Here is a 22,953-nt window from a genome sequence, read left to right on the forward strand (position 1 = left end):
TCTGGTAATTGACAATCCACCCACACTCTGGAAAATAGTGACAGTTCCTGAAAGCATATAAAACACAGTTCATTGCTTGAATTGTGTCCTTTTAGAGCTGCAAAGAGAGTTTGTTTTTAAATTTCCTAAAATAAATAAAAAATATTTTTCTTAACTACTCTACTGAAGTACATGTTATTTTCTTGTAACCCTTAGTCTTGAATTTACTGAATTCCCCCTACACAAATCCCAGCATGTTGGAGGATATCTGCTAAAAACTGTAGAGCAGTGTTTTCAATCTTTTGTTATTTGCGGACTCCTAAAAAAATTTGAGGAGAGGTGTGAACCCCTTTGGAAATCTTTGATATAGTCTGTGGACCCTCAAAGGTCCATGGACCAGAGGGTTGAAATCCACAGCTGTAGAGTATTGTGAGAAATTTGAAACGTTTTAAACATTGGGGCTCACTGGTCAACATAATGGCAGATGAAATGTAACTTTGCTCAATATAACGCATATTGGCAATCAGCTACTCTGTGCTGCTTATAAAAGCTAATGAGTTCTGAACTTGCACGCCTGCCCCCCAATGGAAATGACAGTGATTTTTGTGTCTAGCTCAATGAAAATGTCCACAGAATTAGTTAAACAAGGTGGTGGGTGTGATGGGTTGGGTCACAGAGACCCCTTTGGGACTGTCACTTGATGTGCTGAGACTACCTCTGAGCCCATTTTCCCTGCCAGCTTGGGACTTCAGAACCCTGTCTCATTGAGCCAGACACGCTAGCCTGTTGTAAACACAGACCTTGAGTCTGACCCATGGCCCGAAAGCTGCAGACTTAGTTGAAAACAGCTTAGCAAATTTTCCTGTCTCTATCACCCAGACACCCCCAGCTCCCAATGGGATCCAAACCCCAAATAAATCCATTTTACTCTGTATAAAGCTTATGCAGGGTAAACTCATAAATTGTCCGCCCTCTATAACACTGATAGAGAGAGATGCACAGCTGTTTGCTCCCCCGGGTATTAATTGCTTCCTCTGGGTTAATTAATAAGCCAAAGGGATTTTATTAAGTATAAAAAGTAGGATTTAAGTGGTTCCAGCTAATAACAGACAGAACAAAGTAAGTTACCAAGCGAAATAAAACAAAAAATGCAAGTCTAAGCCTAATACAGTTAAGAAACTCAATACAGGTAAATCTCACCCTCAGAGATGTTCCAATAAGCTTCTTTCACAGACTAGACTCCTTTCTAGACTGGGCCCAATCCTTTCCCTGGTTCAGTCCTTGTTGCAGCTCAGGTGGTAGCTAGGGGATTTCTCATGACTACAGCCTCCTTTGTTCTATTCCACCCCCTTATATAGCTTTGGCACAAGGCAGGAATTTTTTGTCTCTCTTGGTCCCCACCCCTCTAAATGGAAAAGCACCAGGTTTAAAATGGATTCCAGTACCAGGTGACATGGTCACATGTCCTGTGAGACCCCAAGCCTCCATTCTTTCCGGCCTGACTTACAGGAACACAGGAAGGCTTACAAGTAAACAGAGCCATTTACAACCAATTGTCCTAGTTGATGGGAGCCATCAAGATTCCAAACCACCATTAATGGTCCACACTTTGCATAATTACAATAGGACCTTAGAGTTATATTTCATATTTCTAGTTTCATATACAAGAATGATACATTTATACAAATAGGATGACCACTCTCAGTAGATTATAAGCTTTGTAATGATACCTTACAAGAGACTTTTGCATGAAGCATATTCCAGTTACATTATATTCATACTCATTAACATATTTTCATAAAATCATATGGAGTGCAACATCATAGTGGGTACATTTAAAAAGGGATAAACTATTACAGAAAATATGCTACTGACACTATCAATCACACATCCCCAAGTGGCATTTACTTTATCTAGTTTTGGTTACTTCTATAATGAAAACTCTGGACAATAATAATAAATCTTTTTACTATCCTGAGGCACAAATCAGGATGGTACAGGGCTCTATCCCAACACATGAGAAGATGCAGACCCTGTCTTGAAGAGTTTACAATTGTTGGGTGAGAAGGTTACAATAAATAATTTATACATTTTTTTTTAGAAAAGAGACAACTATGTCAGGAAATTATTATTCTTCAGAATTTCTTGTGCTATCGAGATGACAGAGTGCTCCACAAAGTTACTGGAATTTTGATTTTCTGTTTTTTGAGTGTTTAATTGAAATGTCAATTTTGGCCTCACTACCTTAAAAACAACGTAGCAGGAGTTGGAAGATCCATAGAAGGAGCATCAACAAAGGGTTAAAAATACAATCCTTACATATGAAGACAAAACTGACAAAGCTTGGATTATTTATGCTGCAAAGCAGAAGGATCAGAGGGATGTTGACTGTGATTGTGACAGGTATACTGAGAACTGATCAGTCTCTCTTTTCTATGTGATCAAATAATATGAACATAAGGGGCCATTCTATGAAATTAATGTGCATCACATTTACAAAAATGAAATGGTACTTTACACAACTAGCGAACCTATAAATTTCACTAACACAGAAGGTCATCAAACCAAATCTCTGGCTGGATAATTTTATGACCACTAATAATATTAGTAGCTATTTCAGCTAAGATTATAAAAGTAATCAAATTATATGCTTCAGGGCATAATCTGATTGCTTATGGTAATCAGGAATAGATTTCCCTTCCCCATGTGCAGTATTGCACAAATAGCTGAATGCATTAGGGTGTCTTTTTCATCTTACCCTGAAGCCTCAGGTGTGGGTAGGATACTGGACTAAATAGATAAATGCACTGACCTGATATGGCAAATCTTATGCTCCTGATGTCACCTTAAGCTATTTCAGATGCCAAAATCTGCAGTCTTCAAAACAGATTGTATCTGCAAAAGCCAGCTGCAACACATTGGCTGTCAGACTGGGATTCTCCCTTCTTTTCCTTCCCACTGCCTGCTACCATTTCTGTTTAACAGTTTCAGATACCATGTGTATGTATACTTCTGTGTATAATGTGTGCATGTGTGTGTGTACCTGTATTGAGAGAACATTTCCTCATGTAACAATTGTCATGTCTCCTAGTTTGACCTTCTAAAATACTAACAGCATAAATACTTCTTTACTGTATTAATATCCATTGTTTGGGGGGTTATGGGAGCTCCTAGGTACCCAACACTTTTGAAAATCAGGCACTTATTTAGGTGCTTAAATATGGAGTGAGCATAACTGGACTTTAAGCACCGACTACTACCAATTGTACTGAGGTCCAGTTTTAGAAAGCATCACTGAGAAACATGTACCTGATATTTTGCCTCTTTTTTTTGGTCTGTATTATGCGTACAGCATGGGCCTCACTTTCATCTCCAAAATGTAACAACTTGGTCTCATTTTTAATTGCAAGATGGACCGGTATGCTTTCTAAAAGTTGTATTTAACTAATCAAAAGTGAATAACTGAAATTTGTCATATCTCCTATAGTTGTTTCCTTGGACTGTCATTGTATCTGATTGCATCAGTTCTTCCCACAGATATAGTAAAGTGATTTAAAGTCTTTAGAGGGAATGCTTGGTGGAATTGCAAAGTGGTGTTATTATTATCTAATATGTAAGTCTGTCACTGTATCTCAGTGGGTCACAGCTGAGAATGCCAGATTCAGGTCAAACTCCTGAAAAATAGAGCAGACTCACAAGTGGTGGTTATTCTATCATTAGATTATACCAAGCCAGTAACAAAAGTAAACTTCTGTTTTATCACATTTGTTAACAAGAAGTCAAAAATGCAATCTCCTTAGGCATTCCAGCCTTTGTCTCACCACCCAGACACTGGACTTTATGATGAGTGGTTACTGAAAATCAATATAATCAAATATAGGGTCCTTCCAATGTCAAGAGATCAGCCACTTAGCCAGGTCAATAACTCAGATCTTACCCAATAATCACACTACTGCCAATCCTTGAGGAGTTTAAAATGGTTAATAGATCATATACATACAATAATTGCAAAGTCCTTATATCAGGTCTGTAGCAGTGATGTTATAGACTGCTGGCTTGTAAAGTCTCTGCTAACTCCCAAAAGATTGGAAGGTCCTCGGTCCATAGTGCAATATGCTCCTTTTAGTTGTAAATCCACAGTCCAGAGAATCAGGGCAGGAAAGAGGCAAAATGGAGATATCGCAGAGGTCTTTTATACCCTTTGCCATATGCCTGTAGATTTACTAACTCAAATACAGCTCACAGCCTCAGTTTGTGGAAAGTTACTGGCCTAAGATGGAATCCAAAGTCACATGACCATATCATATGTCCATATATGCTTTGATGACTCTTAGAGGCAGCCATTGCCCATATCCGTGCTGAGGCATCCACAAGAAGACTTACTGGATGGGATGAATTTATTGTATGGCCCATTGTTAGAGTGAATTGTCCTTAATAGTCCATCAAGCTTGAATAGTCCATTCACAATGGGCTGGAGAGACTGGATGTAAACTACCTGGTGGGTGTTACCCCAAGAACAAACTCATTTGAGATATATTTCAGAGGGGTAGCCATGTTAGTCTGTATCAGCAAAAACAACAAGGAGTCCTTGTGGCACCTTAGAGACTAACAAATTTATTTGGGCATAAGCTTTCATGGGCTAAAACCCACTTTATCAGATGCATGGAGATATAGATACATAGCCAATATTCATAACTTCAAATACAGTGATGATACATGAATTTAAACAGGATAATCTTACTTAGCAAAAAATAACTTTTCCTTTGACACCTTACATGGCACATTTTGCACAAGACCTGTTGCAATGTACAACAGTGGCAACATCAATGACACAAATGGTCATATTTCAGTCATCAAAAAGTCATATGAGTATCAGAATATTTGTCCTAAATATATTCTATCTGGAGATCTTTTGGCTCCATTAGGAGCTTGAAGAAGAGCCCTGCAATGGGTGGGAGAAGGGGAAACCAAGGCACCCGTTTAAAATTCACTGTTCACATAGCATCCTCTTGATTTTGATAGGTTAAAATTGGAGCTGGGCCTGAGCCAGGATCTCACATTCTTTTCTCTCATGCCCCCTGTATAAAATTTTCAAGGGGATTTAGATTTGAATTTCTTAATATGAACCCACCACTTAGGTTTTGGTTCTGGTTTGAATCCAAAACTGGATGGGGTCTAATGTCTGAAAGAATGAGACTTGGATGTGTGCCTCGGTGACTGCAATCTCACTAGAACGCTCATTCCTGTGAGTTTTCAATCATTTGAAGCCATTTTAGGTGCTTTTAAATCCAGACCTGAACTCTAGTCCTGGTTTGACCTCAAACCTAAACCCTAAATGAATCTGTATCTGAACATCACCTCTCTGCCGGTCTCTAATTAAAATAACCAGTACTTACTGTAACAAACACAAAAGCTGATTTATATAATAATCTTTTAATGCAGTTTTCTTTCCTGCCTATGTCTGTGGTATTGAAATGATAATGGCTACAGGCTTTACAAATGCTAAGCAGTAGCAGATGATTCTATGGTCTGAATGAAGACTATTTCAGATGAAGAGAACAATATGGCATCGAAGTGTCCTATCATCAAGAGAAAAGGACACACACTTCAGCTATTTACAGACACTGTTGTTATAGTTACTGTACTGTCACTGGGTATGCCACTTCAAAATATTGTCTTTATTTCCTTACATCATTTTATTTTGTTCTTCTAGGTCACTGGGATGCATTTTGTATGAGATGTGCTGCCTGGATCATGCATTTACTGGACACAATTTTTTGTCTATTGTGCTAAAAATCGTGGAAGGCAACACACCTTCTCTTCCTGACAGATATCCAAGTAAACTGAACGCAGTCCTCCACAGGTTTGTTGTTCTCTGACTTATCATATATGTTCAATTATTTTCAAAATAATTAAGATAGCTTTCTTCCATTAACATTTCAGCATGCTGAACAAGAATCCTTCTCTGAGGCCATCTGCAGCCGAGATTCTAAAAATCCCCTACATTGATGAACAATTACAGGTATTTAAAGTGAAAAGGCAATAGACATACACTTAACATGCAAATATGCATGGTGCAGAAATGCACTAAAGTAGAAGAACATTTGATGAGAAGAAATGAGTCAGAGAGGAGTCCATGCAAGTTTGAGATAGACATTTTCTTTACAAATGATGGTGGGAAAACAAAGCTTTTGTCACCACATCCTCTAGAAAGGGGACTGGGTGAGTGAGTCTGCTCAGCATGAAATTTTATAAGCAATAAAGAGAGCATTCATTTATATATTGCAAACTTCTGAGATCATTGGGGGTGAGAAGGTATGAGGATTCTCTACTCTATTCCACTTGGCCAATGGCCAAGAGGTATCCAAATATTTAATGAAAAACAACGCATTCTAGTAAACAACTTGCTTTTCTGTTTTGTAGTCTTGCTAAGGGATATATTATTTCTAGGCTTTATGGGAAGAGGGACAGAAAAGTTGTTAAAACATTTTATATTGGGACTGTACCAAATATTGGATCATAGATGAAGATGTTGGGTCACTGCATTACTATAATTTGTTGATTTTGCTGCTATTGTATTTTTTTAGCAGAATGTCAAATGCAAATTCACAAATATGGCTCTGAAAGACAAGACATTTAATTGTCAGAAAGAAGCTGCTCGCATCGTTAATGCTGTGTAAGTACTGTAGTGTTTTTATTAGTAAAAAGTACTACAAGGGAAAGAGTTGCTAAATGCATTCATGTTTTAAACATTTATTTAAATTAAACTCATGAGACCAAATTTTTAAAAGGGATCTGTGCTAAAAATGCACACACTGATGTACACCTACATTTTTAAAGCGCTTTGAGATCTATGGTGAAAAGCACAGTATGAGAGCTAAGCATTCTTATTTCTATGTACAAACCCATAACAGCATGTACACATTTGGTTAATTTTTTGCAGAGTATTTTTACATGCAAATATAGTACCTGTTGTATGTGTAATTAAATTATTCCTGCCCACAAATACAAGTTAAAGCACATTTTTTACATGTGGTCCTCAGATTTGTACCTTTTGAAAGAGTAGGTCATGATTTGAAGTATGTTATGATTCAGTTATGCATTGTGTAGTTTGTGACTACAGTAATATCAAAGCTTTTTTTCTACATGGTTTTAAACTGAAGACATAAACATTTAAACTAATATTCAGTATGCAGGCCTGTAGTTATCATTGTAGTGGCCTTTTAACTATATTGAGAAATTAATAGTAATCATATGTATTGGATCGTACTCTAATATGCATTGGATGTTACCTATCAGATAATTCTATGATATTAAAGATATTTAATTTAATAAGTATTAAACCACAATACTGCAATGATTAACACAAATTTCAGTGCTGATAATTTCATTCTGCCTTCTTACATTACCCCTGCAGTTTCAGTTAGATCTGCATTCCACTTCACTTCCTGTCCCTAGATTTTGTGTCCTATTGCTTTGCACTGTTAAACAGCTGATGTTTTCCTGCACAAAGGTGGCAGTAATTCAGGGTTGGGTGAAGTGATGCACATTCTTGTCTCTTACTTGCCTCCTAGTTTTTTATGAGGCTTAATTAATTGTTTGTAAATTTCTTTGAGATCCTCAGATAACTTGCACTTCTGTATTGCCTGTTATTATTATCCTTTGTAATCACATAACAAGCAATATAATACAAATCAAACAAATAGATGGACATAAACATTCATAAAATATTACAGGAAGCTCCCATTGCTTCATATTTATTACTTGATTTGTCATGGGACCTATGTAAGAGCAAATTCATAGCTCTTCAGAGGAGATATGTTTGTGTGGTAGTGGAGAGTTGTGCTCCCAAATGTGATCGGCACAACATGCAAGCAAGGTTTCAATGTCCAAAAAGTGTTTGAAATGTGTTAGCTGAAATACATACTGAAGCATAAAGTATTTGAAATATCAGGGATGCGATTTTAAGTCCTGGCCTTCATTTGTGGACACAATTTTTCACCTCCATTGAACTGCACACACCATTTTAAACTTAAATCACACTTTTTCTTGCTTATTTATTTGGGGCCAAAAATTGTGGGTGCAGCTTATTATGGGAGCAATATTACACCTGAAAAATGGAAAATCAACCTCCAAATTTCCAAGTGTTTCCAGGATGGACTGATCACACCTGGAGACTACCATTGAAGGAATACAGTAAGCTCCAAAGGTGTTTCATTGGATCTGGTTTAAATATATTGAAACAGATCACCTTTCTAATTGACATTATATATGGACAGAATTGGCATATACAGAGAGAGTGTGTGTTTATTCTGTGGCCAGTAACCCCTTGCATCCATTCAGCACTGATGGGTCTGTGATCTTCCTGAACACAAGGAACACGTTCTAAGTGTTAACAAGTTCTTTGCATGAATCTATAGAGAAATTCTTGATTTCTGTGACAAATAAGAATTTACTTTTTGATAAACCTTTCTATAAACATCCATTGCTTTTCCATGTGTCCTTATGCAGTAGAGCTCTTAAAACACTCATTTCTCGGAAAAGGTGCATACAGTCTTGAAGATTTTCTCCTTGCATTATGTTTGTTCCATATGAAAAGTCAGTTTCTCTTGGCAGTGGTGATCTCTGTTTTCAGAGGCCCAGAGTTCCCATAAAATGCAGCACAGTGCAGATCATCTGTTTTTGGCAGAGCTTACAAATTTACCCTTAAGCTTTTCAAGTTAAAGGCAACTGTTTTTTTGTTTTTAAATAACCCTTATCATTAAATATAAAACCTCCCAGAAATATGCTATATTCTGAGTCAGTTGGGTTAAGTCTTCAGAATATGTATGAAAATAAGATGTATGAATCTAATTACAATAATATATAAAGGTTTTAAATAAAATTCAGATGAGATCAGTAAAAATCTGTATTGCGATTGTTGTTAAGCAAAATGCCAAAGAGACAGATAAAAAAGTGTTGGATAGTCTGGAAAGTGTTGTCATTCAAAAAGTCAAAGGACAACCATTTAAACTTGAAGGCTATATAATCATAAATTGCTATAAGCTTGAAGCTGTATTTCAGTTTTGGAAGTCCTTACCAGGAGCTGCTCAATGTACATCCTTCCCAACTACTTTGTCATTCTACATCTGTGTATTTTTTTCTTTCCATGAATTGTTTATATATCAAGCCCAGCCTAGCTTTATGTTTTCTAATAAAAGTCCATAATAGTTTACTGCAGTTCTACCCAAGTCATAAATTTTAAATATTTAAATGAACATAAAGCTGTACAAATTCGCTTTCAACTTGGAAGAAAAATGGCTTTGTTATCCCAGAGGTTTTTGTATTATGAATCCCAGCTCTGTTATAATGCATAAGAAATATGTCTAAATTATTCATTCTTGAAGGATTTGTTCCAAATTGCTTAATAACTGAAATCTTCTTGTCTTTGTCTTCAGTGTCATGTTTCCCAATACCACTGAGATCCTTCTAATATTTTCCTCCATAGACAACATTTGAGAAATATGGTAAAAATACCTCTACCTGCATTGTAAACTTTCTGATGTTTCCCAAGATAATAGGCCATGGGGAACTATGTGATTTATTGGGACATAAAATTAAGCTCTTAGATGATCAAAGTAGATGAAGACTTAGAAGCTAAATCTTGAATCTTGAGAGTAAGAGTAACAATTTGAAATGAATATTGCGCATCATAAATTCCAATACTCTAAACTTTTGGTTTACATGGGAAGTCATAATGTATGACTGCAGTTGCATTTTTATTATCACTGTAGGCTGTAAAATAGTCTGGGATCTGTACAGTTTTTTCAAGTACAGCACATGTATTGATGTCTTGTGTTTATGGATACAGTTGAGATCTGGAATAGGTGAGTTAGTAATTCAGACTTAGCTTTCAGGGGAGATCTATGAAAACCATTTGAGCCATGAAAAAACCACTACTATTCTGTGGGACCAGGAAGTGAATAACAGCAGACAGCATTTACAAGGAAGTAAATGACTATTATAAAATCTCATTAAAGGAGCATTAACATTTTCTTCTTTTATACTGGTTTACAATTGATTATTAAAAAATTCTGGTTGGTATTGTTATCAGTTGCTTGACTTTTAAACTGAAAGGTAGAATTTCTGCTTGTGATATCTTGAATGAGACAAGAGACTATAACTTTTGTAGGTGTGCTTCCATATTTATTATTGTATTAATAAAGTACTGAGAATTTCACTTTGTCTATCCTCTTATGAAATATTTAAAATGGTTCATGCAAAATGTTCTGGGTTTATAGGTCTGCATTTTGCATACTTTTATAATGAAAATAAGTCTGATATAACACTACTGTAAGTAAGCAAATCTCTGTTTAGTCCATTACATTACCTATGCTTTCCTCATTATTACACTCAGAATGTCAACATCTCTCAGCATCACAGTGATGTAATTTGAAATATTGCTGTTTACATTTTTATATAAATAGAGGCTTGCATGCTGTTATTTTTAGGCAGAAAAAAATCCATTTGCAAACTCTGCGGGAACTGTCTGAGGTGCAGAAAATGACTCCACGAGAGCGAATGAGGCTGCGGAAGTTAAATGCTGCAGATGAGAAAGCAAAGAAGCTTAAGTAAGATGTATAACTAACACTGTATTTTCACCATGCATTCCTTCACCTGTGCAATTTGCCAGGAAAGCAAGAATGAAAACAGTTGACATATAGACACTATGCAGGTTCTTCAGCTACTGATGGGTGAATGGTGATTTTACATTAGTTAGATAAGAATAATTGCTGAAGTGGGGGGAAAAGTCAGAGCATTAGCCCAAAACTCTACTTCAGACACTGCCTTTTTTACTAAGTAAATGAGTAAGTAATTTTTGGACTGATTTCTATAAAAGGTGGGTTTTTTAAATGACTTGTTGAGGCCACTACTCTGACGAGGCAGCCACCTGGCTTTGATTGGCAGTCCAGGTTTGGAGGAAACCGTCAGTCATTGTGGCCACTGGGATTTGCGTAGAGGGGCAGAAAATTAATAGTCCTAAAAGAAAAGATGTTAGGTAATGGCCTTAGCAAGTGAGCAGATACAATGGTGTTGGGCATGGTATAAAAACTCTAAGTAGAGAGTTTTTTTCCTGAGACCATGATGGGTCATAATAGAGACTCTTTGAAATACAGTGAATACTCTTCATGAGAGGAACATGAGGAGGACCTTGAAGTGATGTTTGAATGCCAAGGCTCCACTATAAAATAAGGAAGAATTTATTATGTTGCTGATCTGCTCGATTTTTTCCCAGTAAAAAAGTTGCAACTCTTTTTATTTGAAGTGAAAAAAAAATCAGACGCACCACCTCCTTGAATTCAAGGTTAATATCCTCTTCAAAACAGTCTCTCAAAGTTCAGTCTAGATTAACTAATGTTTATTTTGTTACAATGGAGTGGTTAATTGTTTATGACCATTGGGATCAGCATCTTAGTCTTGTCATGCCAAAGCAAGCATGCGTCTTAATTTAGTAATGACATCGGATTACAAGAAAGACTACAAACAAGTAAAATAGCTGAGGTATTAAATCCCAATTTGAAAAAAATTCAGAATCAGCATTTGTTCTATTTGACATATATGAAAATTAGTGTAAGGGAGGGGTTAAAATTACAACTGGGATTGGAGATGATGATGCTGTTATATGGACAGGAATTCTCATACCAATAGAAATTGTTCTCCCTGGAAACACACTCACTGTCTAACAGCTATTGGAATTTCACCATCTCTGCTACGACTTGTGGCTGTTGCTTAAAATCTTTGATAATATTCTTAACTATGAGAGGCCAATGTGCAAATGTATAGAAAAAATTATTAATAATAGATTACAGAAGTCACTTAGTATTTTGTAGATTGGGATTAGGAAACAGTATAGAACGGCAGTTTTTAAATTCATGTTTCAGCAGATAAAATAAATGTATCTCTTCAGTAGCATAAAAGGGATAGTCATCTTCAAAACCCATTCATAATCATGAAATTAAAACACTGGCCTAGATTCAACTCTGGGATATCTGAGCATACTGTAGTACAAATGCACCAGGGAAAGAAAGTAGAGGTATTACAAACAGGGCCGGCTCTAGGTTTTTTGCCACCCCAAGCAAAATAAAATTTGGCTGCCCCCACCCCAGCCCTGGCCTCCCCCTTCCTGCACCCCCGTGCTGCCCCAGCCCTGGGCTCTCGGTCCCCACCCGCACCCCCTGGTACCCCAGCCCTGGGCTCACACCCTCCCCATTCTGCACCAGCTCTGTACACCCCCTTCCCCCCATCAGTTCCCCCCCACACCCCCTGCTGCCCCAGCCCTAGGCTCTGCCCCCTCCACCCGCACCCCCTGCCACCCCAGCCCTGGGCTCTTTTCCCCCCCTCCCCCACCTGCACCCTCCTTCTGCCCCAGCCCTGGGTCACTGGTGACTTGCTCCCAGGGCAGGTCATTCAGCAGGAATTTTGGATGTGCACAGAACCCAGACAGGATTGGTTCCCATATGGTTACAGAACTGCAGTAAAGTGGAACAATTTTCAGCTTGTGTGATTGGAGGATATCTGGATACATATTATAAGACTGTCCTATATAAATGAGGAAAAGCTGAGGTGCCTTTATTATTCTTTTCTTCCACTCTTTGTTTCTATGGGGAATTTGCCAATGCAGTATCACTGTCTTCCTTTTAAACAACAACAAAAAGAAAAAAGCAATGGCTGTTGAAAATAGCAATTCCAGTCCTAATAACCACTGGGAAGCATTTCTTGCTCAATTTTATCCTACTTTTTCTACAGCAAGTTACAGTGGATCAGTATATTTGATTTGGGAGAAATGAAGTAACAGCTGCCCAAATTGAGCTTGAGCACTCCTGAATTTTGAGGTGTTCAAAATCTGGAAGGCAGGTGCTAGATTCCCTTTCTGAATATTAGCTAAATCTGGAAAGGAAAAGTCAATTTCTGCTTCCATGGCTCAGAAGTGGAAATCCTCCTAAGTGCCTGGTACTGTATCTAAAGCTGCCCAGCTCCAGTAGAGCCTCCCCTCCCTTACTTTTCATTTTAAATTCTAGTGGGATCCACGTACCTCCCTTGCTAGGCTTCAGATAGAGAGGGGCACTGTCCTTTTAGTCCCTCCAATTCCTTCTTTGGGGGCTGCAATGTGAGGTCACACCAGTATCCCTAATCCAGTCTGGGGATGTCTTCTGAAGGGGATATCTGGGCCAAAGCCTTCTACTCCTTGGGCACACTTGTTCCCCATTCACAGTGCCATCCCGCTCTAGCAGCGAGCTCAAGCTGCAGCATGAGGTTTCAACTACCATACTCCTTCCCCCCTTTCCTGTTGGTAGTGGCCAAGGGAATGCTGGGAAATGTAGTTCTTTCTCTGCTCCCAGGGCCCCCTGATGGTTCCCAGCTCCCAGGCTGGATCCCTGCCAGCTGCCGCCCCTGAAAATGGGCTGCCCCAAGCAGCTGCTTGCTTTGCTGGTGTCTAGAGCCGCCCCTGATTACAAAGATAGCCCACTTGAAATGGAATTCTACCTGCAGTCAGCTAGTGCAGTTCCAAAAGTGAGTGAGAAGAGAGCATAGCCATGGAGCCCAGAGGATTTGCCAAGTTAGCATATGCCTAATACAGTAACTCCTCACTTAAAGTCATCCCGGTTAACGTTCTTTCGTTGTTACATTGCAGATCAATTAGGGAACATGCTCATTTAAAGTTGTGTAATGCTCCCTTCTAACATTGTTTGGCAGCTGCCTGCTTTGTCTACTGCTTGCAGGAAGAGCAGCCCGTTGCAGCTAGCTGGTGGGGGCTTGGAACCAGGTTGGATCGGCAGCCCCCCTATCAGCTCCCTGCTCCCCTAAGTTCCCTGTGCAGCAGCTGCCTGCAGTTCAGCTGTGTCCCTCCCCCCACTGCCATGTGCTGCTCCTGCCCTCTGCCTTGAAACTGCTCCCCAAGACTCCTGCTTGCTGTGCGGGAGGGAGGGAGGGAAGGAAGAGGGGGGCTAATGTCAGGGTGTCCCCCTCCCCCCTGCTCCTGCACCCCGATTACCCCATCTTCCATAGAGCAGGGGGGACACACCAGGGCTCAGGATGCAGGGAGCTTGCAGCAGCTGCGGTCTCAGCAAGCTGATCTAATTAACAAGGCAGTTTACTTAAAGGGGAAATGCGCATATCTCCCTCATTACTGTTGCCTTGTAAAGTGAGAGTTAACCCGTGAGGGCTCAGCCAATTGCTAGTTCATCATTTAGCAGTAAGGGAAATATCCCACCCTCTGACTCCTCCACCTCAACCAAGCTTCACAATCATCATCACTGTGTACCAGTATTAAATTGTTTGTTTAAAACTTATACTGTGTGTGTGTGTGTGTATAAATATATATATAATAGTCTTTTGTCTGGTGAAAAAAAATTCCCTGGAACCTAACCCCCCCATTTACATTAATTCTTATGGGAAAATTGTATTCGCTTAACATCATTTCGCTTAAAGTGGCCTTTTTCAGGAACATAACTACAACAATAAGTGAGGAGTTACTGTACAGTCTCCTATGGGGAATATCCGGCACAATTGTCTGAATATGAATACACTGCCTCTCTTTCCTTGGAATGAAAACTTCCCTGGAGCACTTGGTGGAATAAAGGCAACAGTATTTAAGTTCTTCAAAGTTGACCAGGTTCATGTATAGAACTAACAATTTGATACTCATGACTCTTATACAAAGCAGGCAAGATAAATTTTATAAATTCTGTAACTAAGGACTAAACTCTCTCCCTAGATGCATCCACACAAGACCCACTGGATAAATAGAGGCCCTTTGTGCACACCTGAGCATGTGGCTGATATAATGTACTTTTCCATTATTTATTTATTTATGGGTAATAAGCAGTAGTACCTTGTAGAAACTCCTGCATGGTATTTGTGATACATAAAATTGAATAAATGTACTCTTTATTTTATAGACAACTGGCAGAAGAAAAATATGAAGAAAACCTCAAAAGAATGCAAGAACTGAGGTCCCGTAACTTTCAGCAATTGAGTATAGATGTGCTTCATGTAAGTATGAACTCACCCTTAGGGTATTTCAGACATACACTCAAACTACAGTTTCAGTTTCTCACACTTCTACAGTATTGTGGACCAAATCCTGCCCCCAGATATGTAGTTTGGGTTGTGCATAGAAATATAGAAAACTCAGTCAAACTTGGTTCTGTATTGAGAAAAATTTCCTTCAGTAACTCAGGTACACTTCAATGGATGTCTTTATCAGTCCCATGGCATCATTTCCGTTTCCTAACTAATTCTTAAAACCAAACATATGCACTGAAATTTTGGACTCTACTGCCTGCTTCTGCTTCCCCCACACTTGAAGTCATAGTTCAAAATAAATTCATTTTCAAGATAGTGTTAAGACTGTAATCTCTAAAATACCATACTTTGGTAGGGCTGCTGCTTCCTTTTATTTATTTAGTTAAGAAGATTACTTTGAATTTTCCATCCAACCTTTAGTAAGAAGGAAGTCTCAGAGTGTCTCCCCATGCAAGATTTTATTTGGCCTGAAGCTATCTGCAAGAGAAAATAAGTCAGTTTAGCACCAGCTCTGCAGCTCATCACATATGCAGCAAAGATAATTTGAAAAAGTAAATCCGCGCATCCTGGAAATTATGCCTTTTTGTTTAGCATTTAATAGCTTCTCTCTGGCATGCCAGTATGTTTCTGTTTCCCACTGTCTCTAGTGAAATAGTAATGTTTAATCTGTCTTTAAGAAACAACAATTGCTGGTGATCAGTTTTTTAAAAAATGATTAAAAAGTCCTTTTTAAAAAAGTGATTGCTTATTACAAGTACCCAGCAGTTGTATAGATCAGAGTATCTGTTACACTGTGGTCATGCTGAGGTTTCTAACTGATTATATTTATTAATGTTGTTTCAAATAAGGAATCTGATGAGCAGACTTCAAAGCATCTGATTCAGTCTCAGCCAGTCACTGCACTGGACTACATATCCATAGGACATAAAGAACGAAGTGAGAATGAGACACCGGGCAGGCTCTGTATGTCTGAACCTGTGGAGCACGGTAAGAGTTTGAAACTGTATTGCAAGTTAATCCACTTTCTATTTGAAACCTCATATAAACAGGGCAAGGTTTAATTTTTTTCTCCTTTGGTTAACGTATAGCAGAGAAATTTCAGTAAAAATTGATTAAGGTTGCTAAGAAATTAAAAATCTACAAGAGAAGGAAGGATGGATGCTGAATATGGGACTGCAGTGTAGAAACATGAGGGTTTTATGTTTCTTGAGTCTAGGGGAGCTGGGAGTATCAAAAGGTGGTGAACTCCACCTCCAAGTGAGGGGGCTGGGTTAAGAAGCGGACAGCTTTCATCCTCATGTCTTCAGGTGACTGGTGTGGAACAGCATTATGCTCAGCAGTCATCTTCCCAGCTGCAAATCAACTGTATATGTGATGGGATTTTACACAAAAATTGTATCACAGTGAGAAAAGCAGATGAAAAACCTTTGAGCCTTGCTCGTCTGTATTGGCCTAAAATGCTTAGTCACTGTCCTGGGGTCATGAAAATCTATATAACATGTGCCTTGCTTGTGGATGGATGAGCAAAGGGAAAGCTCAGGCTTCCATACACTGAAAATAAAGTTTTACGTAGAGTAACGTACTCTCTTTTAGTATAATATTTCTGACAGCACACAGATGTATTCTGTTTCTTTCTAGAATGGTAGCTCATTTTGCTTCTTAATGCTTAGAAAGCAGATACTGTATTTTTCTGTGTGCCTGTTGTACTGGTGAATGGTCAAAAATCCTGGGGACCGAAGGCTTCCATTTTTTCACAGGAGAGGAAAAAATAGCCTGTTATAGCCAGGACAGGGACAGTGCAAGTTTCCAACCCATATGCGTCAACTGTGATCTGTAAGGAATTGCTTCGAGGACCAAAGTAGTTCAGTCTTCATGCTTATTCATTCATTGGCCTCTCTGCTGAAACTTCCAACTAGGGGCTAGTTGTAGTGGCGGATTTTGTGATGTGGGTGCCTCTCCGCTGAGAACAGGACTGAAACAACCAAACACCAAGTCTAACTGAAGAGACGTAATTTTTGAAGTCAGTGGGCTTTGGATCAAGCCCCTAAAGTGTAAAAATAAAAAAGGGAGCATGTATATGAAGTGTTCATGTAAATAATATATGAACTAGGGGTATATCTGAAAAGTTCAAAGATTTTAATTAAATTATAAACCACTTCTGTGATGTACTAACTTCACAAAGTCTGACCCGTGTGGTTAATGAGAGTGAACTGTTGACTGTGAATTACAGCCTTTTAAAACAGTGTGTTTGTTAGATAGCTCTATATTTATGTAATATTTATATGCAAATGTATGCATTAAATGTATTAATACTGAAAACTATTGAGACTACTTTCCATTCGTTGCTCTTGGTTTAAATGTTAACTTTTTATTTAGATATATCAAAAAACCTAAATTGGGAACATCAAAATTGCTTTTAAAAAAATAGAAAATAGCTTTTAATTTTCAATGTAGCAGCATTTATGCCTAACATGGTTGGCTTGCTCTGTCATAGTATCAAGAGAGACACTCTGTGTGGGAGAGAACACAGCTGCTAGAAAGTATGTCCAGGGGAGAGAGACAGTTGCACATAGGAGACCAAGAAGGAGCAATGGAAATGAGGCTGTGAGAGGGAGTGTACCAGGGGAGAAGCAGATGCAGAACAGCATGTGAGCGGGGAGGAAATCTATGTTTATCTTTAGAGTTAATCTGTTTTAAATAAATCTGATGGGTACTTATGGTAAGGATTGGTTGAGAGCATATGAACACTACCTAACTTTATACTCCCATCATTCAAAAGTTTGGCCAGCTGCTGTTAATTTTCAAGTTACATTTTTCTGCTGAAACTATATTTCCACAATAAAATGTATGTTTGTATCAAGTTTATACAATGACATTTTGAGGTTCTTATGCTTTAATTGAAAGTTTATCCAGATGACTGTATGAAATACTTGTACTCCACTAGGAGAGATCATCCAATAAGAGTTGGAAGATTGAGTTTAATTAGTACCTCAGTTCTAAGTGGCATGGAGACTTAATCAAATTTTTGAAGTATTAGGTACATCTACTAAAAGCTGAGGGGAAAACCCAAGGCACTGAAGTTAATTAAAATGATGAACAAGCACAGGATCATTGGTGATCACCAGTTCAAGCATGAAATGAGGCTTCAGCTTGCTAGAGAAATCCACATCAGTTAATTGCTTTCACCTTTAGTACAACTTTCATGAAGGGAGCTAGTCTACCTGTGAGTGTGCCTGTCAGAATGGTTTTCACTTCACTATCACCAGTATGCATATGAGGCATAGGAATTACCTGCAATTACAAAGAACTGACCAATTTATTCTTCAAGCAATTCTCTTTTTCAGAGGATGAATGGGGTCTTGTATGGATAACTAAATGCTCACTGCAGTCTGCAAACTGGTAGCAGGTAGAGCTAGATGTAGAGAAAGCCACACTTCTTAAAATTTCTAACACATTAGTTGTTACGTCGACTCTACATCATGCTACTGTTCAAAATCAGGTTATACACAGACAGTGAATTGTAAAATGACATAATTCTCCAGAACTGTGAAGAAATAATCAGCTTCTTACACTGTCGATAGAAGCAGAGGTGCTGCTTACCTTTTGGGGTCCCTGAGCAGGAATATTTGGGAGTCCCCCTTACCTTTCATCCACCCCCTAAAAATATGTTACCTCCACAGACCAAAAAATTCTCAACACCACACATTGTAATCCGCTTGTTAAAAAGTCCATGTTAAATAAGATGAACAGCATTTGGGGGTAATGCTAAATCAGGGCCCCCTTTAGCTTCTTGGGGCCCTAAGCAATTGCTTAGTCTGCTTATACCTAGTGCCACCGCTATATAGAAGGATGCTGATGGCAATTTGAATATTATTTTTAAACAAGAGAAGATTTCAATTAGTTCTCCAACATTTCACTCCTTACTACGCCATCCAGTTGAATTATGGAAATTTATTCCTTTCACATAGGGACCAGGGCTGCTGCAGAACCATCTGAGGCTCATGGGACTGCAGCTGATTCAGAGCATGACTCCTGAACCCAACTGTTCAGATGTCTACTGTTAAGCTAGAGCAGTTTGTGACTGCCAGTATGCCTTGACGTTCTGTCATTTTTCCCTATCTACTTCAATGGCTTTGTGCACATATTCTGCACCACCCTCTTTTACTCAATAAAGAATGCAGAACACAGCTAAAGAGAGAAAAATATGGGCTCTAGCTTACAGAAAGCACTTTGAAAATCTTATACAAATATATTAGTTAAACTTGAGCAGACGGGAATTCAGTCTTAGCCTGATAGGCAGTAAAAGTGACAAATGAGATGAATCACAAATTATGCTGATTTTCTTTTAATGAGCCAAGTTCTTTGCTCCTGTGCAAAGGAGATAAAGGATGAAGTTGTGTCTGTAACAAGCATATCTCCAGAACTCTGATATTTACTCCCCTTTGTGCACTGGGAGGCAAAATTTGGCATTGCCAACATAGGCAAGTTTCTACAAAATGGGAATACAGGCTAGAAAAGAGTCTGGCTTCTGGGAAGCAATGTTAGGCGTACCGACCCCAGAACAAGAGAACCCTCACTGTGTATACTATGCAGAATTTATTTCAACTACCTGCTGGAATCTGCATCTGTGTGCCTCTGCGTTTTCAGTCCGTTTGCTGGCAGAGATGGGAAGCATTTGAAAGGTGCCTGCCATGGTGTTGTCAAGGTTCACTGGAAAGTCAAAAGGGAGTGGACAGGTGTCTCTTTTCCTGAATCATTAACCTCTAGGCTTAGGAGAGCTCACTCTGATGTAGGCATAAGAATCCCTAGTATCTCTCAGCACTAGTAAGTTAAGTGGTATATGGACAGATGTGTTTGTATTCCATTGAGTCTGCAGGTTGTAGGATTCTACTAGTACAGCCCCAATATGTAGGTGCATTTTTGTGCCCATGCTGTAGCAGAAGATTTAGCCATTTTGACCAATTTTCTTGGTTACCATGGTAGGTGTTCAGTGAGAATGCCCTGCAGCCAGTGGAAGTTAACAAAACTATCAGAAGAATTTTTTTTTAAATTGCCATAAGTGTTTTTTGTCACTAAAATTAATGCATCTTCACTCACCAGTCTGGATAAACAGGTTGTTTCCTTTTTCTACCAGGAGGCAGCAGTGTCGCAGAAGAGAGTGAAATAATTCGCTTTGGGGTATTTTCCTGAAAGAAACATTGTTATTAATCATTGATAGTTACACCAGTTCAGCCAGCTGTAGCCAGGTCAATGTAGATCAGCTGCATCCTTGCCCACTCAAAAGTGTAGAATTTGCGGAATAAGTGCAAAGGATTTATGATTTATAAAACAATAATTAATGAGCTATAAAACAATTTTTTGTTATTGAAATTGTTTTCATGTGACTTAGTTTCTTCTGAACTGATTCTTTTAGTATTGATAATGTCTTCCAAATTCGGTACCCCAATTAACTTGTATAAATGGAGATTATTGGAGAGAAATATAATATAGTTGAATTTAGTATTCAGTGAGAAATGTTGATGTTCTGATCTTATTTTTCTGAGAAGTAATGAGCCATTCATCATCTGAATACTTTAAAACAGGCTAGGCAAAACAGCTGAGAATATTTTGCATTGTCAGATAATCTCCTGGGATTTTTCCATCTCTAATTTCTTTGCTTAAAAGAAAGAGGCATGAAAACTTTAGACAGAATCTTACATTGGGATTGTGTGCATATGCTTTGCTCTTAATTTAATCACTGTTAGTAGTAAACGTAAAGTAACTGAATATTCATTATTTGCTTCTGTTTAAGTTATATATAATATTGCTGATGAACAATGTTGCATTTACTCCTGTTATGTTTTAACTATCGTATTCCAGCTCTATTCTGATCTATTAGAAAAAAGAAAACAAAGGAACTCCACTAAACCATTGCACAACTTGCAATTTCAATAAAATTAAACCCAGCAATCAGGGGCGGCTCTAGGAAATTGGCCGCCCCAAGCAGTCATGCCTGCGGGAGGTGCTGGTCCCGCGGCTCGGGTAGACCTCCCACAGGCATGACTCCAGAAGGTCCGCTGGTCCCGCGACTCCAGTGGACTTCCTGCAGCTGGGGAGGGTTCGCTGGTCCCGCGACTCTGGTGGGGCTTCCGCAGGCATGTCTGCAGGAGGTCCACCCGAGTCGCGAGACTAGCGAATCGTCCGCAGTCATGCCTGCGGGAGGTCCGCTGCTCCCGGGGCTCCGGTGGACCTCCCGCAGGCATGACTGCAGAAGGTCCGCCGGACCCGCCTGCCACCCTCCGAGGAAAATGCCGCCCCACGCGCGCGCTTGGCGCACTGGGGTCTGGAGCCGGCCCTGCCAGCAATCTTACTAGTTTTTCTACAGATTTCATGTCCTGGCCAAATTTCAACTCAATAGTTGCATTGTAGCTTCCTAAATTCCCCTTGCATGTGTTTATTTTTCCACTTCCCATCCAGAAATACTAGTTTTCCAGCCCATATCCATTAATTTTTTTTTATATTCCCTGTATATTAAGTAACTCATTTTGTAGATGGGGACTAATGTGTATTGGGGTAATCCTATATGCATATTCTCTATTATTGCAAGAATATAACTTGGAGATATACGTTTCAAAGACCACCCCATTTTCTCATGATCATAAGGAAGAACAACCACCTGGGCTGATTTGACTGATATGGACTTGCTTTTGTTATTGAAAGCCGTTATCTTCTGAAGTTTTGATTAGCTTTTACTATTCTTTTTTTGTTCTCTCTTTGATGTGTTTCATTTAACAAAGCATCCCTATTTGTATCATGTGAATTATGGCAGCGTAATGTTTTCTGGGTATGGCTCAATGTCTTGTGATTATATATACTTTGCCTCTAAACTGCAGTATATCAGAATAAAAACAAAACTAGCTGCATAATACAGCTGGTAAGTAGAGGCCAGTTTATGTGGGGGGGAGGGCAAAAGATGGCACACAACAAGAGTGAAACTCTCCTATCTGTCCAGTTGTTCCCAACGGTGAGATACATCTGCATCTGGAGTGAATTGAAACATGTACAGCTGCATCTGGAGTAGAGTGTGAATTTATCTATAGAGGAGGGCACAAGCTGATATAAAATAAGAATAAAAGTCTCCTTGAAGCACAATCAGCCTTCCTGGTACAGGGGAGTATAACTGGTGCCTTTTTCTGCCACCAGTGTGAATTTGGCCCATATAGGTAGGTAGGTAGATCAGATATATAATGCAGCTTCTGCTCTCATTCTTCTGTTTGAAAGCTACTGAAATATAATGTAAGGTAATATTGTTTTATTTCTTACTCATCTAGAATAATATAAAGATAATTTCTTTAGAATAGCAGGTGCCCATTGTCCTGCCTAATTAGATTCTGAGTAAGAGCTTGGATGCTGAAGGCCACATTCTGCACTAAATTTACATCTGTGTAATATGATGTAAGTCAGTGTAGCTCTGCTGGTTTACACCAGTGGAGAATCTAGCCCTTAATGTTTTATTGTTCAGTTACTGTGGATAGAAGATGTCTGTTCTCATGTGATGGCTTTGCAAGGCAGTACCTAATAGGTTGTCAAGAGTGGTGTGGTAGTGTTAGATACACAGAAGAACAATGCTTATTCTACTAAAGGCCTAATTCTCTTCTCACATAAGTTTCACACTGGTAAAATTGCACTGACCTCAGTAAAGTTCATCCTGATTTACATTAGCATAAATAGGAGTAGAACTGGGTTTTAATAAAAATGGAAAATGAGGAAGAGTATATTACAAACACACTGTCATTGTAGTCCTCAGGTGAGACTCCTGTGGTGCTTCTCTGCTATTACTGCAAAATACCCTCACATTTAATTTCTGGGCTCGCCAAACTGTATCTGTCTTATCATTTCATCTTTACAACAAAGTGATTCATCTAAGTG

The 22,953-nt window shown here is 38.8% G+C and overlaps 1 protein-coding gene across 12 annotated transcripts in view; it reads left to right on the plus strand.

Moving 5' to 3' along the window:
- NEK11 (NIMA related kinase 11) overlaps positions 1-22,953 on the plus strand; it is a 168,380-nt gene that overhangs the window by 73,553 nt on the left and 71,874 nt on the right. For 7 of the 12 annotated variants that reach the window (XM_039524107.1, XM_039524108.1, XM_039524113.1 and 4 more), the window contains 6 exons: positions 5,693-5,842; positions 5,923-6,001; positions 6,567-6,655; positions 10,470-10,589; positions 14,919-15,012; positions 15,894-16,032. In XM_039524107.1, the coding sequence (XP_039380041.1) occupies positions 5,693-5,842; positions 5,923-6,001; positions 6,567-6,655; positions 10,470-10,589; positions 14,919-15,012; positions 15,894-16,032 (671 nt within the window). Of the gene's footprint in view, positions 1-5,692; positions 5,843-5,922; positions 6,002-6,566; positions 6,656-10,469; positions 10,590-14,918; positions 15,013-15,893; positions 16,033-17,539; positions 17,877-22,953 lie in introns of those variants that run through there. The other 5 variants (XM_039524117.1, XM_039524118.1, XM_039524109.1 and 2 more) reach the window with 5 other exon arrangements.

The sequence above is a fragment of the Mauremys reevesii genome, linkage group 2 (genome assembly GCF_016161935.1).
Source record: "Mauremys reevesii isolate NIE-2019 linkage group 2, ASM1616193v1, whole genome shotgun sequence".
Taxonomy (NCBI): Eukaryota; Metazoa; Chordata; order Testudines; family Geoemydidae; genus Mauremys; species Mauremys reevesii.